General features: G+C 35.8%; 1 protein-coding gene across 1 annotated transcript in view; it reads right to left on the bottom strand.

The window, feature by feature from the left end:
- Nucleotides 1–23,553, bottom strand: part of FBN2 (fibrillin 2) — a 178,786-nt gene that overhangs the window by 23,003 nt on the left and 132,230 nt on the right. Inside the window, exons 34-47 of the mRNA XM_055699766.1 lie at nt 22,559–22,684; nt 19,738–19,860; nt 19,239–19,361; nt 14,512–14,673; nt 13,409–13,477; nt 12,610–12,735; nt 11,357–11,482; nt 10,652–10,804; nt 6,360–6,428; nt 5,699–5,824; nt 4,759–4,884; nt 4,219–4,344; nt 2,560–2,676; nt 204–332 (exon numbers count right to left, since the gene is read on the bottom strand). Coding sequence (XP_055555741.1) covers nt 204–332; nt 2,560–2,676; nt 4,219–4,344; nt 4,759–4,884; nt 5,699–5,824; nt 6,360–6,428; nt 10,652–10,804; nt 11,357–11,482; nt 12,610–12,735; nt 13,409–13,477; nt 14,512–14,673; nt 19,239–19,361; nt 19,738–19,860; nt 22,559–22,684 — 1,701 coding nt within the window. The remainder of the gene's footprint in view (nt 1–203; nt 333–2,559; nt 2,677–4,218; nt 4,345–4,758; nt 4,885–5,698; nt 5,825–6,359; nt 6,429–10,651; nt 10,805–11,356; nt 11,483–12,609; nt 12,736–13,408; nt 13,478–14,511; nt 14,674–19,238; nt 19,362–19,737; nt 19,861–22,558; nt 22,685–23,553) is intronic.

The following is a 23,553-nucleotide window of genomic DNA, read 5'->3' as shown; positions in this document are numbered from 1 at the left end:
AATGCTAGAAGATCAACAATTATTCCTAAGCTCAGTTACTTCTACTGTGTTTTCATTAAAGTCACTGTGTTTGTTTTTGTTTTTTTGTGGTTTTTTTTGTACTTAGGCACTCATACCGCGGTGCTTTCCCCTAGATGAGATCTAACAGTTTGATTGTTTCAGCTCATCAGTACTTAAACATCTCCATGTGGGATCATACATACCAATGCAATTCTTGCCATCTAGAGTAAGTTCATATCCTTCATTACATAAACATTTGAAGGAACCAATTTCATTGAAGCACTGTCCATTTCTGCACACCTGACCAAAGAAAGAACTGCATTCATTGATATCTGTAAAAAAAAACCAAAATAAAACCCCCAAAGTGAGAGCTGAGTCCCAACGTAGCATACACAGTATGTTATAAACACACTCAAGCTGCAATATATATTTCTGTGGAAAAGGTAAATGCAGCAACATGGGAACAGCTGGAAGCTAGTGGAAAGTAACTCTCATTCAAGTGCATTAAGGTATATGTTCTATTTAAACAACACTTTTTTTATAGGGTATTATAATTTTCAAACTTGCAGCATTACCTCAGCTACTGCATCTGGAGACATCCAATTACTGCCAAGTGATGGTATAATACTAAGTCCAGACATGGAAAAGAAAATGTTCTGAATTTTATCTGGATCTATATGCACTCAAGTTTCCTCCTAAAACCTGCCTTGTCATTTTCAAATTTTAGAATATGTCATTTGCTTTCCACAGGATGATTTTCTCCTTCACAACAGTTCTGAAAATGAGGCTTGAAAATGCTTATTAGTTTGTAGAGTTACTTCAAAAATGCAGACTTAAAGGAGCACTGCATAAGGAAAAATATAGATGAGAAAGTGTCAGAATAAATGAAAAGGAGGTTGGATAAGCATCTTCAGAACAACTTACACATCACTGTTTCACAAAACCTGAATTTGAGTGTTGAAGATTAACTTTAGTTTTACTGAAGAGGTTTTAAGTCTTCTTCAGAAACACTAAGTACAAGCTCCTGAAAAAGATCTACCTCAGCCAGTAGCTGTGCCTGTGTTACTAGTTTATTCCATAGTGCATTTCTTCTGTGTTACTGTTCTACAAGCAGAAATACCAGAAGATGTCTTGGAATGGCTCGGATAGTTTGGAATAAAGCCCCAAGGCTTTCCAAGCTGTCAAGAGGAGTGCTAACAAAAGGCCAACTCTCTGAGTCAGCTTGGGCTTCTTGGCCTCCTTGAAGGCAGAGCCTGGAGAAGTGGTGCTGGATGCTCCTGGCAGTAGATTGGCAGCTATATGGCCAAAGCAAAGAACTTCCTTGGCAAAAATAGTGCCATTCTTTGGCAGCAGACTCTTCTTACTTGAACAAGTTTTTAATTTTCTCTTTCCTGTAGGAGGAGAGGATTTAAAATACTTATTTAAGATGTTTTAGTTCTCTTCTGAACCAGAAAGCAACCCATAGACTTGGTCCCGTCTTCCTTCTGTAGCAGGAAGGAATGTAAAGTCTTCGGCTCCTTTGGCTTACATTGCACAAAGGAGAGGATCTCCAGAGACTTATGATCCTGTTCTTCAGCCCAGGAAAATTTTAATTGCTTTATCACAAGTATCCAGGAATTTAAATTGTCCAAACCCATCAGATGTTCTGGTGTCCTCTGCATTAGAGAACAGGAAATCACAATGCCTGTATAAACTTTGTATAAGCAGAGTTTGTCTTAGGAGTGCAGATCTGGTAGATTAGTTGTACTGGCTTTCCTACTGTTGGTCTGCTTTCTCTTTCACACTGTGTGCAAGTGTCAAGTATAAGAATAAATATTATTTATATAAATAAATATAAATTTATTTAAATATAGAATTTATTTCCTGCACCCATAAAGATTTAGGTAGCTCTAGGCCAAATCTTTATGTCCTCACCAGCGTTTTCTTCAGTCCACACAAGCACAACTGCTCATTTATTATTGGGAGTTATTTGGATGTATGCATGTCTGGGGTGTCGCACCAGCTAACTTCAATCATTTATGCTGAAAACCAGGTTTCTTAATATATTCACAGTGGACAGAGAGGTGCTTACTCTGTCTCTTACCATGCAGAAACCTAAGGCTTCTAGGTTATCTGCCTAAAACTAGTTGTGTGCAGCTTCCTTGCCAGGTGCCCTTGCCAGGGAAATAAAGAACTGATTTAAATTCATGAGACAACACTGGTAGCGTGATATTATATATACTTATCCTGAGTGGTGCCTATGGACTGTGCTAGTAGTCAAGGACATGTGCTGTAATTACCCAGGGGATCTAATGGAGGTGAGGGATGCATTGTCAGTGAACTGTAAGGTTGCCCCAGTGGTCCAGAGATTAAGTTTTCGTTATCTCAAGCTGGCCAGTAAAAACTATTTTTAATTAATTTAAAAAATGATAGTAGGGCTGGTAGCAGTATCAGTTACTGCACTCAGTTAACTTTCTTAGCACCCTGACCTGTCTTCTGTTTGAGTTTTAAATGTCTACCATCCTCCTTGGAATAGCAAACCAGAAGCAATGAAAATAAAGTTTGGATTACATCACCTACCCATACAATCATTATTATGAGTTAATTCAAATCCTGGGTAACACAGGCAGTTATATGATCCAACTGTGTTTTTACAAGTTCCATTTCCACATGGATGGCGTTCGCATTCATCAACATCTGCAAAGAGAAACAAAACTGTATGTGGGAACAGATTCTCCCAGGTATGTGTTCACATATGATCTGTACACAGTGACAATATTCTAACCCTCAGTCTCTCTCTTCATTTGTCATGTTTTTAATTTATGCTACTGATTTTTACAGCTTCTGGGTACACATAGGAAAATGTTACATGATGCATTTTTTATATGTATTTTAAAATAAAATATACAGTTACATGCAAAGACAAAAGTAAATGCATGTGCAGTATCTCAAAGCTTTCTGTCTTTCTATTTTCCATACTGACATTTCTTAATTTCTTAATGTGCACTAATGCTCAGAACTTAGTACAAAGGATCGAGTGTCACAGCCCTGGAACTATCTCTAATTTTATGTACATATTTTACTCTTAAAGCCCATGAAAACATGTTGAAATGTTCTATAAATGTGTTTTGTGTCATTGTTCACAAGTCAATTTACATATGTAAATATGTCAATACTACATCCAGAATTATAAAGACTGCTTACAAACTCATCAAAACATCCATTTTCAAAAGGCATTAAAATTTAGTGTTTCCTGCTGTGTGCTTCAGTAACAGTAATTTCTGGAGTTTCATGGGGACCTGGAAGATATTTAGATCTTGTTCTCCTAGTTCTTGTGGACTTTCTGTAACATTTTATTTACTTACAGAAGGTAAACCTCTTGTCATACGGATCATTTCCATAACCCGTTATTGTCTAGATCTGAATTTTGTACTAAAATTTTTTTAGAAATGTAGAGTTATTTAAGTTAGTGTTCTGAGTAACCAGGCTCTCAAAATTTTGCATTGTTAACACAAGTCACTTTCCCAGACAGCCTCCTCAGATGTTTGACAAATGTGATTTAGTCCAAATACAAGAAGACTCAAGGCATAGTATTTACGTATATTTATGTAATACAGTGTGAATAGGTTTCAAATATCTGTTTGAAGGTGAAATTGGAACACACTAGAAGACACTGAACTTCTTTATAGTTTTGAACTGGCATTTAGATGATCATTATTTAAAAAATCAAAATATTTTTTTAATTAATAATTATGAGAAAAACACTCTACTTTTGCATTCTTCTTATTTCTTATCTCTACCACGTCATCATTTCAATACAAAATTAGTATAGATTTTTTAGATTAAACGTGGGATTCTGGTTTTTAAATGAAACATAAACTCAATAAATTTATAAATAATTGAAAAATCTGTGTTTTTAAATCTCCAAACTCTATCACTCTGTGATATCTCCTATAAACTTCTCTGTCAAATAAGCCACTATGACAGATTTTTGTGAAAATGGGGTTAATATATTTTTCTGTGAGAGTCTAAGAATAAACACTATAATATTTTTTTTTCTTAAACTAATATATCCCCTCCAAGGACAACTTCACATACTTTATCCACAAAACTCCAGAAACTTATGAATCAGTCTTTTAATGTCACTATAATCTCCTCAGAAATTTAGACTCATCTACTCCCCCTTTAAAAAAACCAAAACCCAAACAAACCACACACAAAAGCATTTTCTTTCCATACCCATGCACATAGTCTGGTCTGGGGATGCCTTAAAACCATTGTGACATATGCACTGGTAACTTCCTTGCATGTCCACACATACACCATGACTGCAAACATTAGGAATTTCCAGACATTCATTGCGATCTATAACAAAAATATAAACCAGATGGTACATATTATTAACTTTTATTATTCATTCATTTTACACAAACATGTTTTTACAATCTGTTATTATTATTAAAACCAGGCTCAAAATTATCCATAACTAAACCTGAATCATATAAAACTTCATTTTATTGGAACTTCTTGCCTATACAACTCGAGGTTGAAACTACTGTTAGGATTTGGTTGATTCATTGAGAGTGTTCTTTAAAAATTCTACTCTGTATTTTCTTCCCTTCTACAAAGAAACAGAGCTATAAAGTTAAAACTGTTATGCAAAACAGCAGAATACACAAGGTAACAACATAAATGCTTTTACCCTTTGAGAGAATCACACACATACCATTGATTAGGTACACATTCAAACAGACAAGAAAAAGTCAAACAATTTCTTACCAACACAGGCACCATTCGGTGAAAGTTTAAAACCAGGAGCACATTCACAGCGGTAACTACCAGGGCTGTTGATACAGTCTGCATTTCTCTGACAGAGACTGTCTCCATTGCTGCACTCATCAATATCTGAAATACCAAAAGTCATGGTTCAGACATCAGAAACCATGAGATAGTTACTTCTGCCTAGAATTTAGACTGTATCATCTGTCTTGTGCAAGATGAGTATTTTGTTCTCAACAGAACTGACCTTCAGCCTTCTGTGCCATAAATGCAAATGAAAAGCAAAATCAATACAATGTCATCCATAACAGGCTTTTTGGATAAAGGAGGATCCTATGTATCCAACTTACACTGAAGTGGCTTTGCAATTTTAAATATCTGCCTGAAGAAATTAGTTTTCATGTTAAAAAAACATTCTTCTTTGCCTTTGAACTGAAATAGTAATCGGCACAGTTTGTTAGTTTTTAAGGTGCACTTGCCAGCAAAAGACCCTTGAATAGCAACGACAAAACTCCATTGATTTTAGGACACACAAAATTTCACCATTAGATATGGTGATATGCTATGAATATCTGTACCTATAAAACCGCAGAAGAACAGACAGAAGACTTAAAAAATCAAGGAAATTGTTCTTCGAGAATTTTTAAGAACAATAATTAAATTTCCTTGCTAAAATAAAATAAAATAAAAGCATTTAATTTACTTCCTATTTAGGAGTCAATGAATTGCTTAACACAAAACTATTACAAATTTCACTAAGTGCATGCGCATATGTATTAAAGACAAACATGTCCAAGCTGATTTACATACTTGAGCCCTACAAACAAGCTCACAGTCTGTCTCTTGGATTTTGAAAAACACGGGAATTAAATGTTCCCTTTTGCTTTAAGACAAGCATGCTTATGGGAGCTAAGTAGAAAATAATGTCGTTTCAAATCACCTTCACAGACCAAGAGCAGGTCATTGTAGCTGAATCCAGTGGGGCACTCACAGCGGAAGCTGCCAATCTGATTGATGCAAACACCATTTGCACAGATTCCTGGGATTTCCTTACATTCGTCAATGTCTGAAAGTGAGATCAGCTAGTCAAAGTACAGTACTTCATGCCTTTTCATACTGCTTGTATTCTCAATTTCACGGTGCTTAAAACTGAGTTGAGAAGTTCCTTCTAATTTACAGAAATTGTATACAGGATATAAATCTAAACATACACCCATTATGAGAGAAAATAAACCATGTGAAGTTCAGGAAGTGGTCAAAACAGAGTAATACTAAGTATTAGACAAGATGCAGAACTGTTACAAAAGTGCAGATAAGACCCACAACATTTTAAAGCCAAACTCTTTCGTCTTACCTATTAACACTCAAAACCATGAACTAGGATGCAGGGTGAGCAAAAGATTGTAACAGAATATAGAAATAAAGAAATACAGATGAGAAATATTTTACTCAAAACTTGGTCTCACAACTTCTGCCACCATTGTAACTCTAGAATGAAATTAGAATTTTACTATATTAAATGTTCATTTTAGTACCATCATGCAGCTGCAACAACCTTATACAAAACAATTTTTGGTTAAAGTAAGTTTAGTGACACTTACCAACAGCTTTCCCAGTATGAATGTCAAAAGTGAAGCCAGGAATATTCCCACATATGTTCTTGAATTCAGCTACAGCAAAACAGAGAACAATGCATTTTTAGTGAATATTTCAAATCTCCCAAAAATTACTTCTAGTCGTCTCAGCTTTTCAAGAGTTGATGTATGCCAAATCCACTCAGAAGAGCCATTGCCTCTTGTACCAATTGTATTGAAAATTCAGATTGCCAATAAATAAATGCAAATTGAAACACTAACTCACACTTTGCTTTTCTCACATCTTTGCAGACTTTCATGCTTGAGTAAATGTGTAGTTTGAAAGAGCAACACTTCAGTATTTGTTTTAACTAGACCTTCTTAACTTACCTTTTAAGGTTTATTCCTGCTTTCCAGACATCTGTAGAGAGAATCTGCAGCAACAGTTTCAGACAGCAGAAATAAACATAACTTACCAGCACCTAGCCTTCTTTGATGATACTGTGTTCTTTTCTGAAGAAAGTACTGTACTTTAGTTGCACTAGTCTGTAGAGCAGAATGGACACTCTACTCTAAAAAGAGATGCTCCAAAAAAGAGCATTAGTTTAATATGCTCATTTTGTATTGTTTTCCAGAGCATCTTCAGGATTGGAAAAGCACAGTATAAAATCAATAAACCTACGGTTTTCCAGGCAAGGTGTATGAATTTGAGTGGATTTGCAACATATAGAAAAATGTTGCATATTTCATGTTATACGTACATGTTAAATGTTACGTATTTCACATATTACATATGACAAAACATAGAGTTTCTAGCATGGAATCCATTAATTACTCTAGGATAATAATTCACCTCTAAACCTGAAATGCAGACAAATTATTAGGCATCTCTCCTAGCACCAGAAAAAAGGAAAGGAGACCCTTCTATTTTCCTGTGAATAATGATCTTTAATCTAGAGCAGTAATAGTTGATTTCTCTACTGGCCATAGTTTGAATTTCTTGATCATCTACATTTTAATGGCAGCTCTTCAGCAGCTTATAATTTTGTAAGGTTTAACCCCTGGGGTTACAACTTGAATAATTCTTGTGTCCATTACACCAAACATTCATATGTATTACAATTTCAGCAAATGTAGCTGGTCATTGCTCAGAATGAGATTTGGCAAAATATTCTTCTCACATTCAGACATTCTTTTTTTATTTCTTGTAGAAGCCAAATAGGATCTAGTATACCTGAACTTCAGCATTTTCTTCTCTCTTATGTCCTGTTGTTTAATGACTGCTTAATGCCTACTGCGGTTATTCTTGCAGTACAGGATACTGGGCCATAGAGATCCCTGCCATGGTGTTTTCCCATTTAGCAGTTTTCTGCTTTTTCATACGAACATGTATAAGATTTGAGGGTTAGGAAACAATTCTTTTCTGCATGGAGCTTAATGCCATTTATAAACACACATACTAGATAAAAAAGAGGACCTTGCGTTCACTGCCCTGTCTCCATGGGCAATGACAACACCTACTCCTGATAAAACCTAAAACATCAGGTCTGGGAGGATGATGAGAGGCATGATGAGTGTTGCATGCCTTCTTACATTTTGTGTTATGCTACCTATGTGTTCCATACAATCCATTTAATACTTTTTCCATAGTTATTTTCTGTTTGTACTGTGTAGAAAAAGAGCGTATGATTAGGTAAGGACTGTATGATAATGCATTTATACACAACGCCAAATTATCCATGCACAAACACACCAAAGATTTACTTTCTGAAAGCTTGACTTTGTATCAGTGAGTTGAAAAGTATTTCAAAACCCCATATACTTATCACTATATTATTTTTTAGGACAAAAAGATCTATCACATAACAGAAAAAAACCCTCTGAGGTCAAACACTCTTGAACTGATCAAACCATGGAAGAGTTCTGTAAATATTTGGTTACCTCTTAGCAGTGAAGCAGCTTTTTACACTTCCTTGGGTGAAAACCCAACCAAACAAGAATGGTTATTTCTGTTGAAAGTCTGTATGGTAATGGTATAATGTATGGTATGTATAATGTATAAAACGAAGCAATACAGTCTTTACTACCTAAAGTCATCAAATAGAGATTGATTGTTAAGCATAAATACATAAAACGAAGAAAGAGCTCTGTTCTCAAAGGAAAAAAAATGCAAATGCGTTGGCATGTGAAGTTCATTTAGAGGAACAATACAATTCTCATCAGAGCAGAATAATGCTCTTAATGAGCTACTGGGCTTAGTCTAGGAAACTGGTTAAGGTCAGTGTATCATAACCCCTGTCTGTGATGTGTAGCCCCCACCCAGACTTCAGAACAACTGATTATACCACATAAGTGCAGCTATTCAACCATTTACACTTGGAATTTGTGTTTGATCCATCACGCAATCTCTTTTCATGGTGAAAAAGTTCAACCATGTCTCCAAATACAGTAAAGGCATTTAGAAGGGCTAACAAGGCAATATTGAAATATTTCAGGAAATATTTTAACCCTATAACTGCTTGCAGACTAAGTGGAGTTGTCTTTAACAGATCTTTAAAAGCTGCAGAAGTTTTTGAGAACTTCAGTCTTATGAATTTAAAATAATTCTTTCTTCCACCCAAGAATACTAGTTGCATGAATCCCTACTAGTACTTTGCTGTATTTTTCTCATCATGTTGTCATCATAATGACAATTTTATGGCATCGAGATAAATGGTTATGGGAAAGAATTTTATGAGCAATCTGTGATAGCAAACATATTTCCATCTCCCATTCCTGACTGCTAGGAACATCCCTTCATTTCCCCTCCTCCTACTTAAGAAAGAAAAGGAAGAGGTTGTTTTTTCTTTTCAGTCCCATTTTCCTCCTCTTTACTGCTTGTGTGTGGGGGGAAGTCTTTCCTAAATGATCTGCTTTTTCTCTTATGACACCAGGATAAACCACTTGGAATGAAAGTAATACATTCTTTACACTAACATCACAAATGATGTAGCACCAGAGGTATGGGTTTAGTGGCAGTAAACTTGCGGCAAAGTCAATGAACAATAAAATGTGTTTGTACTAAACAGGCATCTGAGGTTTTTAGTTTTGTTTAGGCACCTTTACTTTTTTTACAAATGTAAGAATCTTTTTAATGAAGGCCAGGTGCTACTGTCAGGTTTCCAAGTTGGTGATTTTCCCACCAATCAGTTTTTGGAGTGGAGCTTTCACGAGTGTTTTATTCCAGGCAAGGAACTCCATAAAGACTATCTGAAAAAGAACTATACCTTATTTTCACCTCCCTTTAAAGAAGGAAGTTTTTACAATGCTCTGCTTATTGAGCTTTTGCAAGTTCATCACTTTCAACCGAGAAAATGTAAAAGCAACCAAGATGATCATGTGTGGATACAAGTGAAAAAATTTAGAAAGGCAATGCACTCAGTAATGAAACACAGTCTTTTTGTTCTGACAGATTAGAACTACCAGGATAAATGTATCCCCAACTAAGCAGTAACTAAATTATACTATCCTAAATTAATTATCCTGGAAGACAGACCAGGTAGCCAGCATCTTTAACCTCAGTGTTATTGCCCAATGCTTGCTTTTCCAGAAACTTCAAAGTGACAGCTTTAGAGATGGGAGTTTGGTAATCATGCATTCAGAAAACTTGCTTATGCCTACTGCACCACCCTGGTTGGTCTTACCTATGCAAACATAGATATTTTGACATAAAGTGAAATAACTGAAAGTAATTCTATATCCATACAAGGCATCTGAAAGCCTTGGCATTTCTTAGAAAGAAAGAATGGAACAAGTCATTTCATAGAGCTCCATTGCCAAAAAAAAGGGGCTAAATAATTACATCTACCTACAGACAACTATCTTACAAACATCAGTCTAGCTATACAGGGCTGACATACTCCTGCTGCTGATGGGAAGGTCAGTCTGTAATTTCCAGGCCTTTTTATCCATCTCAGCAACACGTGACAGTGGTTTGTCCCCTTGCTCTTCCCTTCAGGGGCAGCTGAGAGGGGAAATACACATGTTCTTCCTGAATTATTTTTTACATTTGGGGGAAAGATTGGCGCCTTCAAATTATACAAGCTGTATCTTTCCACTCAATATGGAGTGATACTTCTTCAACTTAAAAATATAGAAGAAATATCTATTCTTATTTAGCAGACTAAGACTTAATGCAGCCAGTGACAGGATGGCAGGGTATTGTCACTCTGCTTTGGGAGTACAGCAAAGGTTTTTTGGGGGCTGAAATTTAGCTAATAGGTCAAAGGAGCAGAGGAGTAAAGAAACTAACAACGTGGGTTGATTAGAGTAGGCTTTACCTGTTCCTGGAGTTGGACATGGTTCACAAGGTTTGTTCCAGGCTTTCCCAACATTATATGTGCAGCAACACATTCTTTTGGTCACATTGAAGGGCAGTTCATTCTCACAGGAGGTTCCATTATAGCTTCTGTAGCAAAAGCTTTTCCTCATGTCTAGATGTGAGAAAAGAATCACTTACCAAGTAATCAACAAACTAACTTTAGAAGAAAATAATTAAATATCAACCCTCTATCAATCTAGACAGTGGTTCATTAACTCTGGCTTCTGCATGGATGACTTAAAAATAATTTAAAGATTGAAATAGCCTACAGTCTCTGTTTTAGACTCACCTGAAAGGTGACATATTTTCAGTTTTCATTCAAAGACACAAAGCAAAAAAAGGACAACTCCCAAGAAATCAGAAACACACCGTAGATGCTCATCAGACCCATTTGTATAGTAAAACCTACTACTTGGAATGACTAGTGAAAATCAAAAAAAAGATTTCTGAGTTCTGTTAAGGAATAACAGTACTTGAACACTGCATGTCAGTCATTGGGATCTCTTTCCTGGCTACATGACCTAACTGTCTGGTAGTTAAAGGTAGGAAAAAAACTATACAAGGCTAAATTTAGAACTGGCTTCATTGAAAAGGAAATGTTAAGAGTCTGCTCCAAAGCAGTCTGATACTCAGACAGTTCTAGTAAAGATGACATTTTGCATACCCATGCAGTTATGTCCTCCGTTCACCTGCATATATTCAGGTGGGCAAATGCAGGTGTAGTTCCCCAAGGTATTGTAGCAAGTGCCAGGACCACAGACACCAGGAAGTGCAACACACTCGTCGATATCTAGAGACCAAGTGAGAACACTATAATTAACAAGGGAAAAGAGGACCAAGTCCTAGCAAATGTTTCTGAGAAATATGACTAAAATAAACCATGCTAAGTTAACAACAAAGTTTCATTTAAATGCTAGCTTGGACAGTATGGTTCAGATTTGCATTAAATAGCTATTGTAATAGTTGCTGAAAAGTCATAGTGTTAACCTTTATTAATCCCAGCCAGTGAAGTACAAGAGAATACCCTAAATGAATTCAAAGTTGAGGAATCTATCACTGAAACTAAACTAGACCACCTTGTGCCCCACTGGCTCCACAAAAAACATTCCCACCCTCTTCTCAAGGAATGTTACTGTCACTTATCAGTGTTCACTACTCCACTGAGAAATGACCTTTCAGGTACTCTATTTAGAAACAGGCAAGCTGAACAGTAATCACAGTCTTGCTGCTTTAGTCTTACAATTACATACAATTACATACAGTTAATCATACAATTTTAATTTCATACCCAGTCTGGTCAGTTTTCTTCCCCAAGCTTAGTAGAGCCTCAGGATTCACAGGCTCTGTTTTGAAAGGTGACAATTTTTTTTTTTTCTCACAAATTCAATGAAGAAGGGGAAGCTGACTTTAAAACACTCCAAACTAGGAGAAACCATGAAAGATTCTTTACCTTTTTGGGTCTATTTACAGTAAATATTTGGTGCTAACACTTATGACAAATCTCAAACACAGCAGGAAGACTAATATTACTTTTACTTCATGTTGCATAAATTAAACTGCTACTCTGAAACACTGTGAGGAGGACACCTTCTCTCACTTAAAATACAGGGAGCCTAGTGAAACTAGCAAGAGATACAAGGGGCTGAAGTGAGAACCCACAAATCATGAAAAACCACTTTAGTTTACAGAATATATATAGCTGAGATATCTCACGTAGAAATAAATGTTAGTACACTCAAGTGCTGCTTTTCAAGTTTTGTATTAATGATATCACTGGTGCCAAAGATAATGACTTTAGAGAAGATGTTAGGTAATGATGTGGATACCATATTAACTTCTGGATTTAAGGCTAAAAATGGTAAGTGTTTTTCACAATAACTGCACTGTTATAGAGAAGGAGGTTTCAAGGGACTCAACCTTCACAGATTCTTGTCTCCTCACTGAGGTAGTAGCCTTTAGGACATTCACACTGGAAGCTGCCAAAAGTATTGATGCAATTTCCACCTTGGCAGAGACCTGGCAGTTCCTGACATTCATCAATGTCTGAAAACAGAGAACAAAACCCACCATATTTTCATTCCAGAATGAAAAGAAACAAAATACTTTAAGTACTCCCCTGAAATTTTACCAACTAGTAGTTTTTAACTGTTGTGTGGATTTCTTAGAATTATTTTTTTTTTATTTATTCTAAATTGCACTTCATTAAAGCATGGATGAGATGCTCATTCTCTCCCATTCAAATAGCTCTTCAGGAGCACATAAATGTACATAAAGCACAGCTTAGTGAGACCATGGAGTTCAACTTCCATTACTGTTTACAGGAATTTGGAATCTAATTTCTCATTCCTGCACACTTGTTGGAACAAGGATTTCTTTGTCCAATGAATATTTCCTGAAACTTACACCTTCCACTGATAAGCTGTACTTTTCATAAAAGACTTATCCTTCAGGGGCCAGTTTCAAAGGCCAGTTGAAGTAAGGAGACACACAAAATGTATGCATCAGCTTATTTTCCTACTGAAATATTGTTTGACTTCTTCAATATTCTTTTACAGTATGCCTTTTCATCATGTTATTGTCCAGTTCATATTAGCAGAGGGTTTTGCTTTGCACTAAATGTAATGATTTCTGCAAAATATAGTTCCTGTATACATCTCTTCAAAGATGACACTTTTTTTTTATTGCCAGCCATCACAGTCATTTACAATAAACTCACCTTCTAAAATAATAGTGATGGGATTTGGTCTGAATCCTTCTCCCCCTGGACAGAGAGTATTATATTCCGCTAAAGTAAAGTACAAGAGAAAGCATGTCAGTTATACGAGGAATAAAATGCTAACAACAGAAACACAAAATTTCATTTGTGTTTTTAATGCGTCTTCCTTCCTACACTCATTGGTTTTCTACTCTTCTTGACCTATTCACAGTATATAGAGCAAGTGCATTAGATTAGTAGAAAATCAAGCTAAAACTAAGAGTTCTGCTTAAAACATTACCATAACCTCAGATACTCTTAAGTCAGGCACCATATTGTTTTCTTCGTACTGTCCCTTTATAAAGGCACATATTTTCCATTTTGACTAGTTCTCTGATATGAAATGTCAGTATACCACTGATAGATATGTGTTAAACTTAATATTCATACTATTGTGAGACTGTTAAGAAAAATATGCTTGACATTACTGTTGCACTATTCAAAGAACTTCAAAGCTCTCCAAAATTTTCAAGCCTCATCATGTAACAGTTTTGAAAGTACTCAAGAATGATTTAGAAATAATTAACCGACAGTCACTAACACTCTCCTTTGACAGCTACTGCAGCTCTCCAAATTTCAGTTCTAAGTATTATTAATATCTTTATTTCCCTATCAACACGGAGTGCTGGATAAAAATTCCTAGTAGATGCATCCAATCCATTCCATTCTTAAGACACACAAGCATATCTGCAATTAATTTAATATTTTTTTAATGGAAGAAAAGTAAAAGCAAAACAAAACAGTGCCCAAAACTACCCAAAGTACATGGGCCTGGTCCAGTGGGAAGTGACTCTGAAAGTTACCACTGATTTATTAGTGTGAGAATAGGTACCAAGTCAGACACAGAAGTCTAAAGGCCAGGTCCACACCTTTGCATCATCCCTTTGGCAGTAGCAGGGAGACTTTCTTCTGTAACTGTGCCAGAACACTGCCTCATGAAGAAAATAATTTTCTTAAATGATAAAAGTATAGTAATACAGTAAAAGATTTCAAATAATTTTCCATCCCTTGTTAGCATCTTCTATATTAACAGGCAGGGGAAGAATAAGAGAACATTTCCTTACTGCTGTTTACACGGGGACATGTCTCACAGGGGTTTCCCCACGCCTTGCCCAGAGAGCAGCAGCATGAGGAACGACTGACTGCAACCCCAATTTCAGTGTTGCAGGACAGGCTCCCATCACCTCGTGGTCCATGCTTCAGGTAGCAATTGCCAACACGGTTATCTGTGTATAAAGCACATATGACTACAGCTGCACACAATGATCCAGACAAAGGAACAGCAGGCGTTCATTTCAACATTTCATATCTAGAAGCAGGAATTCAGATAACATTGTACTTTTGAAATCATTGGCAAGCGCAAAACACTCATAGTTATGACCTTAAGAGATAGCAGGGAAAAAGTGTAGCTTTAGCTTCCTAAGTACACAGAGATGACTAAAACATTTACATGTCTTCCAAAGTCACACCATACTTTAATGTAGCGTATATGCTATTCCCAGTCTTTTACTTCAGAGAATATCAGAAACCTTGCTGCAGTTCGCGGTTCATATTTTTTCTCCATATTCTGATTGTGACTAAGTTATGACTCTTTCTTGTGGAATTAGAAGTTACATATTTTTCCATGGAATCACAGAACAACATCATGTTATTGCAAAAATTCTTTCACTGGCAAAGAAATTCGCCAAAAATCATTAATATTGAAACAAATAATCTCAATGTGCAGTAGGTTTGAGGAAAAGTAGTTTATTACTTCGCTCAAACTCTAACAACGATTTAGAGAACTGCTGTCATCAGTAGAATGAGCAAGGAATCGAAGAGAAATAAAGCTATGAGTTTTCTTAGTACTGCACATACTGTCTCTTCTTTATAAATGGGAAGGAACCAACAGTGAGTCATAAGGAATGACAGGATAGTCAATTATAACATTTCTTATTACAGCCAAATAAGATGAACATTCATTTCCTCAAGACTAGCATTATAATTCTAAAGATCATCTCTGTAAACTAACTCGCTGTCAAAGGTTATCTCTAAAGAAGCACAGAAACCCACTCAAAATTTTTTTGATAAATTCATTGTATAAAGGTTGCAGTATCTTTTTGCATTTTTACTATTTCTGTTACTAGTATGATTAGAGAAACTTATTAATGAATTTTTTAATGATTTCCCAGATGTGTATTTTACCAAGCAATACCACATTTTTAATTTACTGCTTGCAGCAAGTGCCAGGTGCTACAGCCTTAGCAATTTACATGGAGTAAAATGAACACAGTATGATAAATATGGGTAGTTCATACTTCCAGAATTTCCAGAGTTTACCAAATGTCTTGCTAAGACATGGGTTTTCAAATTATCCTGAGGTTTGGGACATATCTATAAAAGAAGCTTGAATGCAACTTTCTGAATTGTTAGGAACTACTTGTTCTCGAGTTCCTCAAGTTAGTTAAATATGTATAATATAAAAACACAACTTTGCATTAATTTTTGGAGTCAATTTTTTTTTTTAAAGGGTCTTAACATCCACCATGAGAAAACCTCCAAGCTTTCCAAAGGATTTAAATTTATTTAAGCACTAATGGGTGAATCTTTCTGCAAAATTTAGGAGCATACTACAGCAGAGTATGTGAAAAAGGAGGGTGTTCTGGGCCCCATATATCCTACAACTGTCACTATCTCACCATAAACACACACTGTTGTAAAGCTAAAATACTCTGTTAAGAATTGAATGGCAGAGACATATGTATTCTGTATGTCTCAGCTTCTGATGTACAGAGAAAACACTTCAAGCATGGTAATTTTATCTCCCTGGAGGCAAAATTTATCTGAGATCACTGATCAGCATATGTTAAGAGTGGAAACCTTTTTTTTTTTTTTTTTTTTTTTAACTGCCTTTTTAAGAGGGCAAATCCTATTGTTCTCATTGTGGACTTGAGCTAAAACAACCCAAACGTGGTTATTCTGAGTATACCTATCTCCTCCTTTTCTCAGATTAATTTCATGCTTCTCTCCATTCATGGCAGCATGAAACATCTGCCTTTTTAAAAGAAATCAAGAAGAGATTTGGCTTCATTCTCCTTGGGGAAAGTGAAAAACAATGGCCATTTTGGAAGACAGCTTCAGCCCCAGACCTCAGGCCCATTAAGAACCATAGCAGATAATAGACCTTGGAATGAAGGCAGAGCCTGGAATTCTCTAGCACAATATCGATACTGAGTCCATGGAGAGATTTAGGTTTTGGCTTATTCCTCACATGAACTGTCTTGACACGGCACCATGTTCCTCATTGCCAAGGATAATATTTGTTTCTCCTGAATGCAACTGGAATTTAAATTCCTCCACCTTTTTTTTCTCAAGAGTGCAAAAGATAGTGCTGTTGAAGAGAACCAGAATCTCCTGTCCTTTGTCAAGAAGTTTCCGGAATGTTTTTCAGCACATCTCGTGCAGTCCAGAAGCATAAAACTTTCCTTTTTCTTGCTGAGGTGTACTAGCCTCTGTGGTTTTGGGATTTTTTCCAAATGACTACAAGCTTAGAGTGAAAACGGGGTAATATTTTACCATGTGCCAGTGACACAAACATCACTGCAAGTGAAGCTGTAATTTGGAATTGCAGTCCTGAGACTATAAAGGATTACAAGCAAATTGAACTTCAGTTCTTCCCTCTTTGGACTGCATGAGTCCGTGAAGTAGACATACCCAAAGCATGCAAAATCTAGAACCAGAACTAGTATAGTTACATTGGAATGGCAGCTCTCTTTGTTTCCACTTCCCATGCAAAATCATTTATTAGAACCGCTGTTGAAAGAAAAAAAGTTCAAAACCTAACAATGCCTATAATCATATAAAATAGTGTAACTGTTTCTAGTTGCACATGGTACCCCATCTCTTCAAGAGCTTCTAAAAATCTGGACACTAAAGTATAATTTCATTCATGGATTAGGGCTTTATTTCAATTATCTTATTCTGATGATATTTCATGGGAAGCAGAGGCATTGATTGACCCTGTCAAAAAACAAAAGCTGAATGTTCACAGTGTTTTTTACACTTTATGGAACCAGGCTGCAGAGAGATGGAAAGTCTACAGCTGAGGCTTGCAGCTCCTCCCACAGAAAGGTTAGTGGATTACAGTTCTGCCACTGTTCAGAACTGAACTTGAAAAAACCCCAAATCACAACCAAACCCCCGTGTTTGCTCAGGGAACTAAGTCTTTGGTGTCTCTTTTCTGTACAATCAGTCACTGAGAAACTAAAGATGCTTCTTACACAAAGGAAAGGGAGCGTCTTTGTACCAGAGAGAGGGACAGCCCTAGTAGTATTTCCTCAGAATAGAAACAGGGAAGGGTCAGGTAGTTTTTCTACCACTTTCTTAGTCAACACTTTTTCTTCAGAGAGGGAGGGCTCGATCTCTCACTTGGGACTCTAGAGTTGCTGAATTTACTCTTGAGCAGTCTCCCTTCTGTGGCAGGTTTCCTTGAGGAAACATGGGATCTCTGCCAAAAATGTCATTGGGACAACTGGTCCCAAAGTAGACTGCCAACTCAAACTCCCATTTTTTAGTGAAACATAAATCAGCTAGCAGTACAATAATTCACTCTCATAAGCTTCTTCAGACATCACTTATTCTTTGGTCATAATTCAAGGCTTGCAGGGCTGATCAGGCACAGCATTTGGTTGCAGGAAAGAATGAGTATTGTGGTAGTTATATGCTGCAGAAGGGGAGCCAAAAAGGCAGGATTTCATTGCTTCAACTGAATCTTCAGATGAGGCAAAGCTAAAAGTTTAAGTCAAGACTGCACCTGTAGAAGAAAAGCGTTAAGGCAGGAATGGTCAGAAGAGTCCATGGGAGACAAAAATCCAATTTCCAATACAATAGAAATAGATTACATAAATTCACTTTATTTTTAAAAATATTAGCTTAAAGTTTTAGAATAAATTGGCCAAGACTGTGCACATACGAAATTCTCAAGCAAGACTTGTTTCTAGCATCCAGAGAAGCAACAGAGAATATTCATAACCAGAATATGGAGAAACATGGAAAAAATTCACAGTAAAATTTATTCTGAAGGAAATCTGCAATTGTTTCAAAATTATTTGCTTAGAAAATATTAATTTGCCATCACACTGTAGTACTATTATCAAGATTTAGAAAATGGATAAGAGTTATAACTAGCAATTCAGGAGAAGTTGAGTCTTCCCAGGGCAATAAAATAAAAAGATTGTTTTCCAAATAAAAAGTCAGAAGGCTTTCCCAGGATCACACACAAATCCTTATGGCTGAACCTCAGCCTCTCTCTCAACTTCCTCTTCCCCAAACTCCCCTAGACTGCTAGTATATACTCTAACCACATGACAGTCCTGTATCATGTAGCAAGGGGAAAAGGTAATAAAAACTCACTTTTAGTCTGTATAAGCCAGACAGAATTACAGCAACTACAGTGAAATGTGTCTTTTACTTTGTTTCCAGCCAAATGAGTACCACAATCAGTTTTAATTCCACTTTAGACAAGCTAAAATACAAATCAGTCCAAGACACACCTAGGATTAAAACATTCAGTTTTTTAAATGAGAATTGTTGACTGTCAGGAGAATGGAAATGCAGGTAATAAAGGTGTAGTTAAAAGAAACTATAAACACCATTATTCAGTTAAAAGAATTAACTTCATCTCTCGAAAGCTATGTAACAGGATATACAGCACGTAGAAGTATAGTTTTTCCTTGTTGCTACCCTTACCTGCATCAAAACAGTCACTTTGGCTGTGATTTCTAAAGTAATACTTCAGGCAGCTTTCACTTACCCACACAACCCACTCCAGTAGGATTCAGCTGGAAGTCTGGAGGGCAATTACACTCATACCTTCCAGGAGTATTTATACAGAGACCATTAACACAATTAATGGGATCGGCACATTCATCAATATCTAAAATAGGAAGATCACATTTATAAATCTGCTCACTGGACAGAAAAGAACAATTTTACTTTTTAAAACAAAATGGGCAAGAAAATTTCAAATGCAAGTGAATTTTAGCTGAAATTGAACAAAAGCACTCCTAATAATTCATCAAGCATTTAGGAATAACCTTTGTACAGTTGTGTATTTAAGAAGCCAGTCTGTTTGTTCAATTCTTAACAACAATGCCAAAGCATGCAATTCTACACATTGCCTGTTTAATGGGGAAAAATGCACACTCATTGTAAAAGAATAGAATGCATGTTTTGTGAACTCATCTTTAAATTAACTTGGTATAATTAAAAAAAAAGTGCGTCTTGACATATTTCTGAACAGAAGAATATACCTGTACAGTTTCCCCCAGTTCGATCTAGTTCATAGCCATCATCACAGATACAATGAAACATTCCTGGTAGATTATTACAGGTACCAAATACACATATGTTCTGGAAGGAGCATTCATCGATATCTGAAGGAATATATTAAGAAGAGAAAGTTACATATCTTTGTACATTAATATTGTACTACTAAAAGGATATGAAGACACACGTAACTTCAAAAATGTAAAACAGCAACACTGAGTGACCACTTCTGGCTTCATGTAGAACACTATAGCTAGGGGTTTGTGCAGCATTCTCCAGTAAGCTGCTTTTTACTTATTTCTGTTTTACCTTGTGTGAAGTAAAAATAGCAAAACTGACTTCTCAGGACTCAAAATGAAAATTCAGTCAAAAAACCCCAGTAAGTTCCTTTCAAAATACACTTCATTAAACAGAATGAAGTGTAACACCGAACAGAGGTGTCAGTCATTTCCTAGCTCATAGCCTTCCACATTTCTTACTAATGGCAAGCAAGATTTTCGAAATACCATTGTCAGGGAAAAAGGTATACTAAGAAGAAAGAGAGGCAGTAGGTGTTGACACTTATTTGTATCTCCTCGGAGAAAGGATAGAGAGAAAAGGAATATAGGAAGTAAGAATTAACTATGATTTTCTCAAGCCTATGTTAAACGTTATATAGTAACTACATAAAGGTGAGCCCAAATGCTTGTAAAGGACTGCCTGCGTGCTTATGTAAAGTGAATATGAAATAGCCGAATATGAAAGTCGCAGACATAAAATTAGATGACTTTGTGAACTACAGTGCTAGAAAAGGAGTTAAATATTAACAGCACACAGTGCAACGTAATGGTTCTAGACATAAACTACAAAGGATATCTGAGTTGAAGGTAAGTGAGGTAAGAGGGGAAAAAACCCTCCATGTACTGTCTAATAGCAAGACTTCTAAGTTGCCAAAATGAAGCAGCTGTGCAAAAGGCTAATGCAACTCTAGGATGTACTAGTGAGCTATTTTTAGCAGAGACAGGGAAGCATTAATACTGTTTATGATGCACAGCTAAATCTTCATGTAAAATTCTGCATACAGTGCTCTGTTCAAGACGAACTAAAATTGGATGGGATGTAAAAAAGTGTATTAAAGTGGTTATGGTAATGAAATAATCTGTTTTGGACTTGGCTTCTCTGCCTTAGCCAAAACTTGAGAAGTGATATAATGCTTCTTTATGGGAACATATGAAAAGGGGTAACTTTTGAGGGGGAGAGAGAAATAAATTTTTAAGGGAAAATGAAATTTAAGATAAAGGTCTAATATCCAACAGTTCTGAGTAAATTTAAACTGGAAATTAAAGGAAGGTTTCTAAGTACCTTGGAGTACAGCCACAGAATGACCTCCAAACCAGATCATAAATATAACCTCGTGTTCAGATGAAGCCTTATAAAGTTATGGAAAAGACTGTATCATTGAGAAGCTAATGTACTGACATCTCAAGGGATTTATGAAGAAATTGGATTAATTATTTGTATTACAATTATTGCACTAAATCCAGGCTTTGGATTTTCTCCCTGGATTGCAGAAATCAGCCAAGGAGTCACTTTACCATAGGAGAAATTAATGTATCAACTTAAAAAAAGAAGGTAACTTTTTTTAAGTATTCAGCACTTCAATCCTTAGTTCTCCAACACCATATTTAATTTATGGAATGCTTTCAGATCCTCTGTTGGAATTGCAGTAATATACCAATTTACCAAGTATTATTCCAAAATTCTTTGATTTATTTTTCAGAACATCAGTGTGGACCAATTGAAAAGTAAAATGTTGGTGACCTGCTGTCCCAAGAACTAGAATCATATTGTTTTTCAAAATATTGCTTGGCTAATACCTATTTGGATTTTTTTATTAGTACATTGGCATGACTATAGTATGACTAACTAATTGAGCTGCACTAAGAAATTCAGTAAGGTTGATTGACAATACTTGTTCTTGATATACTTGATATAACCAAAAGAGTTGCATGGCTAATCTTTCAGAAACAGCTGCAACTTTTCTACAGCTTGAATTGTGATTCATATATGTACACCTGAATGTTCAAATGTGCTGTTACAGACTGAATTTTAGACTACATTTTGGAATCTGTTTTTAATGTCTCATCAGGGATTTTCATTTCCTAAGATGTTATAAGGCTTCCACCATTAAATATAAAATAAGAAGTTCTGGAGCACCAGCTAAAGACTTTACAGTTCTCTTTTATTAAACAAACAAACAAAAGACATAAGAACACAACAGGGAACAGACGCTTAATTGGACTGGCAAGATAATTCTTCAGATGATCTGGTACAATATTGTGAGTGAAAAGGTGATGATAAAAATTTTCCAGTATGCATTTTTTAGGAGTGTTACAAACTTTGTCAAATATAGCAATGAAATACTTCAATTTTCTTGAAAACATTCATTTTAAAATGAGGTCACCTAATGCACTTTGTGTCTTCTATATAAACACACTAAATAAAACAGTGATGCACATAGGGGTTCCCACATACTATTCACTAGAGACAAAGAGAAGACCAATAATTAAAAAAAAAAATATTACTGAGCCAAATCTCTGCTCTGGGATATTTGGACCAGGGCCAGCAAAAATTCATAAAAAGATGAATGCTACTTTCAATGTCATTCCCATAGCAAAATACTACTTGCTTGAAGAAATTATTTACATGTGAAGCAGGCGTTGAATATTCTGATTCCAGGCTGAGGTCCTTCCAGCACTTCTTGCTGTTTGATTTATAGCAGCCAATCCAAATTCAGAAAATGAACTTGAAGTATCAGTGGCTTACCTTGGCATGACTTGCTATCCAAGGCAGGAGTGAATCCCATCTCACACTCACAACGGTAGGCACCAGGGACATTCAAACACTGTCCATTTTCACACAGATTAACATTTTCTGCACACTCATCAACATCTGTGGGAGACAGAAAATTTCTTTGAAACTGCATGTTTCACTAGGAAAATACAAATAATATTATCCTGACATTCAGAATAACAGTTTGTTGAGTACTGATGATATAAAAGGTGAAGTAAATTGCTGAAGGTGAAGTAAATTGAAAGAATGCAGAAAAGGAAACAGAATGTAATTTCCAAAATTATTCCTTTTACCTTGCCGTGATTCCCTACGCATTGTTTTTTATTAACTCTTCTTTATTTTTTTTTTAAAATAATCCAATGTTTTCAGTTTCAGTATTATTAGCTTTGACATATACGTTGAATACTGTGCTTACAAAGTCAAAACTTTGTCTCCTGGTATATATTGCTATGCTACTTTGACATAAAACACATTCAAAATGCAACTTTTCTTAAGTGAATCTTAAGTGAATTTCATCTGCATTTTAGAAAACATCCTTTGAGGATTATGAACATTATAACTACCATTTGCACACTATTCATTCTATATGAATATGCACTATATTCATTCAGAAGCAGCTGCTTCTGAAATATATTGCACTAGAAGAATAGTGGCAATTCTTCTAGTATGCTCCCAAAGTTATATATATTTTTTACAAGGTATAAAAGAGTGAAAAAGGCAGGCATTCACTACTGCAGTCATCATATGGACTCATAATTTTGTCAGATATGCTCATGATTGTAAAAAAAAATTCTATATATTTTCATTTTATTAGTCAGTCCCTAGTAGCCCATCTTATTTTTCAAAAATAGAAGATCTGAAACATAGCGTGTTGATAACAGGGATGCAAGTTCTTGTTCATTAATGACAAAACCTGCAAGACAAACAAATAACATTTGAAGATCCCCATTCTGAAATAAAAAAACTTA

Source organism: Falco cherrug, chromosome Z (assembly GCF_023634085.1).
Source record: "Falco cherrug isolate bFalChe1 chromosome Z, bFalChe1.pri, whole genome shotgun sequence".
NCBI classification, from domain to species: domain Eukaryota; kingdom Metazoa; phylum Chordata; class Aves; order Falconiformes; family Falconidae; genus Falco; species Falco cherrug.
This window is presented reverse-complemented; position numbering and strand designations above follow the sequence as displayed.